The sequence below is a fragment of the Ammodytes marinus genome, assembly GCF_949987685.1.
Source record: "Ammodytes marinus genome assembly, chromosome: 4".
Taxonomy (NCBI): domain Eukaryota; kingdom Metazoa; phylum Chordata; class Actinopteri; order Uranoscopiformes; family Ammodytidae; genus Ammodytes; species Ammodytes marinus.
The window spans coordinates 18,986,789-18,990,073 of NC_137233.1; the positions used below are offsets into that span (position 1 = coordinate 18,986,789).

At 41.1% G+C, this 3,285-nt stretch overlaps 1 protein-coding gene across 1 annotated transcript in view; it reads left to right on the top strand.

The window, feature by feature from the left end:
• Window positions 1-3,140: 3,140 nt before the first annotated feature.
• Window positions 3,141-3,285, top strand: part of epha8 (eph receptor A8) — a gene marked incomplete at both ends in the record, with an annotated part of 137,672 nt that continues 137,527 nt past the window's right edge. The window contains one exon of the mRNA XM_080026042.1: window positions 3,141-3,228. Coding sequence (XP_079882168.1) covers window positions 3,141-3,228 — 88 coding nt within the window. The remainder of the gene's footprint in view (window positions 3,229-3,285) is intronic.

The window sequence follows — 3,285 nt, forward strand, 5'->3', positions numbered from 1 at the left end:
ACATAAATAACTGTTTTTTTCTGATATTATTTATGTGTTATAACGCTTTTATTTCTTAGCTGGCTCCCTAATATAGGCATTATTTTTTTCTTCTACAAATCCCCCTTTGCTCATGCGTTTTACATCAGTGACATTGACAGAAATCAGTAATTTTTTTCTCTGTGTTTCGTTCAGGGGCTCTCTCTCTCTCTCCGCTTGCACTTGAAAGATGGGAGCGCCGGTGTTGAAAATGACAGTGTTGTTGTCCTCACACGCTCACAGCCGATTAGACAGGCAGACTGACAGTGCAGCCTAGTGGTGTAAAGCGACGGAGCCCCACACACATGAATGCACACACACACACACACACACACACACACACACATACACACACACAGTGCAGATCAGGGACAAAAACAGCCACGAGAATATCGCGACGTCTTTCCCCGAATATATGATGCGTAACCCCATGCACTTTAAATGTCTGTATTTGTGCGCCTTGCTTTGCTCCATGTTTTATCTAGACATGGCAACATAGGCACAGGGCTCCCCCTATATACATGCTGTGGAGGAAGCATTCTAAAACTCACACAGAAACCCCTGTGTTTCCATGCCTAGAGGAAAGACTTTGGCAGGCGCTTAGTGTTGCCTAAATTATGCCTGGACACTCATCTCAACTAACCGTCCATCTCTTTTCACTCAGCAAGGCCAGCTGCATACATGCTCACGGTCTCAACATTACATCCTAAAGGTGCAATATGTAACTTTAGGTGTAACTGAGAAGTGAAATAAAATCTTAGGTAAATTCTCATGACTGAATAAACAAAAATTTTCATCACAGGGAAAATTGCTACCTGGAAAATGCACTGTTTCACTGTTGTTTACAGCAGCAGGGTCCACAGTTTTGGTTTACAAACATATTCAAGTGTAAGGTTTGTTTCCTGATGTATGGAGATATTATTATTCAATACTAAGCATTACATGTAGAGTTTTTTTTTACACAATATATTTATTGATGTTTTGTCTTTTTTACAACACACACACAAACAAAAACCTGCACCACATGTAGAGTTAATATGCTTCGCAAACCTAATGCAGGGTCTGCAAATGTAAACAAATTCCACTTCACCTGAAACCGCATAGTGTACCTTTAACATAGGTCAGAACTCCTTTTCTTCTGGTTGCGTGTGTGCGAGGTAAATGCAGCACCTGGCCATGGTAAATCAACTATAAACCCTCATATGGCACCACAACATCATTTTAGTTCATACAACCTTCAAATATCATAAGTTATTTTAACAATTCTAAATAGTATTTTACTGAAGAAACTATTTATTAAACACAATTAAGTACATATTATAAGTATTATTATTATTATTAGTAGTAGAAGTATTGTTATTATATAACAGTTGTAGAATTAACAGTAATATAAGCTGTAGCAGATGTTTATTATTGCGATTTTGTTTTAAAGTATTAATAGTTGCATTAATATGGTCATTGTAGTAGTGGTATTAAAAATTGTATTTCTGGCGTTTGTATTACAAATAACAGTTAGCCTTTATCATTATTATAAGGCAGTATTAGTAGCAGGTGGGGGGGGGGGTGGGAACAATTAGAAGTTATAATAGCAATGCCTATAATAAGTACAGTACAATTGAAGTACCATTACGAGATACATATTTGAAAGAAACCTAATAATAGTTTGAGTAGTGGTACAAACTAAATACAAATATCATGATTAACATTATTGTTATTAGTACATGATTAAGGCCTCTACACATGATCAGCTGTGAAACTGCTATGCACTGGCTGTCCCATTGTTCTCCTATGGAGAGGGCAGAGAGGGTTGAACTTTGACCTAGTTCGCGCTGACCCATAATGAGTATTATTATAATACGATTAGTGTTGCTATAAATAATGGTGGCAGTCATAATAATGGGAACTATAACGGTAAAATATATTACTGTTAAGCTTCATTGAACAGGTGCTGATAAAACAATCTCACCTCTATAAGGTCTATTCGCTAAATGATAAAAACGGAACATCTCCTGTATGAACCTGAAGGTGAAACTGAGTTTAAGGGGTTGACATCGACTGAAACGCTTTATAAATTATGTGAAATGATTTCCCTTCAACACAGCTCGGGTCACTTTGAAGGTGTGTGTGTGTGTGTGTGTGTGTGTGTGTGTGTGTGTGTGTGTGTGTGTGTGTGTGTGTGTGTGCGTGTGTGTGTGCGTGTGTGTGTGCGTGTGTGTGTGTGTTTGTGTGTGTGTGTGTGTGTGTCTGGTGTTGCATCAATTGATCAGGACAGGGTTCTGTGATCTGTCACATTTGCAGTTCCCCTACCATCACATGAATCATTACATGATCATAGTCCTTGAATAACACACACACACACACACACACACACACACACACACACACACACACACACACACACACACATACACTGCACCTGGACATACTGTTGATAAAAGCCTTATGAATACAATACATAACAGATCCATTACCGATCAATGTCCTTGAGCCTTGCAGACAAATACTGCTGTTTTTCCCACTTCATCCCCATCAATCAGATATTTGCCCACCGGGAAGGTTAGCGTGTGTGTGTGTGTGTGTGTGTGTGTGTGTGTGTGTGTCTGTGTATATAGTGAGCCAATGACAAATGAGGGTAAATAACAAAAAAGCGACCAGAAGAATGCAGTGTGTGTGCCAGATAAACAGAAAGTGAGAGTTGGCCTGGGCAGGTAAAAAAGCATGGGTGGGTGTGGCTTGACTATTAGCGTGCAAACTCCCGGACCAAACCCACACTGTAATTGGCTGCCGAGACCTTGACTGGCACGCTTGTCCCTACCCCCTCCCTCTCCCTCCAAAAGTGTGTGTGTAAATGTATGTGTGTGTGAGGGAGCCGGCAGACTAGAAGCGAGCCACATACAGACAGAGGCAGGCTCTCTCTTAACTCCCAAAACCAATGAGCTCTCAGCCCTCACACACACTCACTCCTCACACTCTCACTCCCTTCAGCACCGGCTCCCGCTCTCGCTACAACCCTGGGACACAGCAGAAGAAGAAGAGGGAGAGTGAGGGAGTAAAGAGAGAGGAGAGAGAGAGAGAGAGAGAGAGGAGAGACTGGCGGAGGTGTGTGAGTGGTAGAACACACCATGGCTTCAGATCCGGGGCTGGTTGCTATACTGCTATGGACTATATCATTAATTGTTTTGGTCGGCGCAGGAACCACCAGCAATGAAGGTAAGAGTGTGTGTGTGTGTGTGTTGATTTGAGTTCGTCAATGTATTTTATCTATGA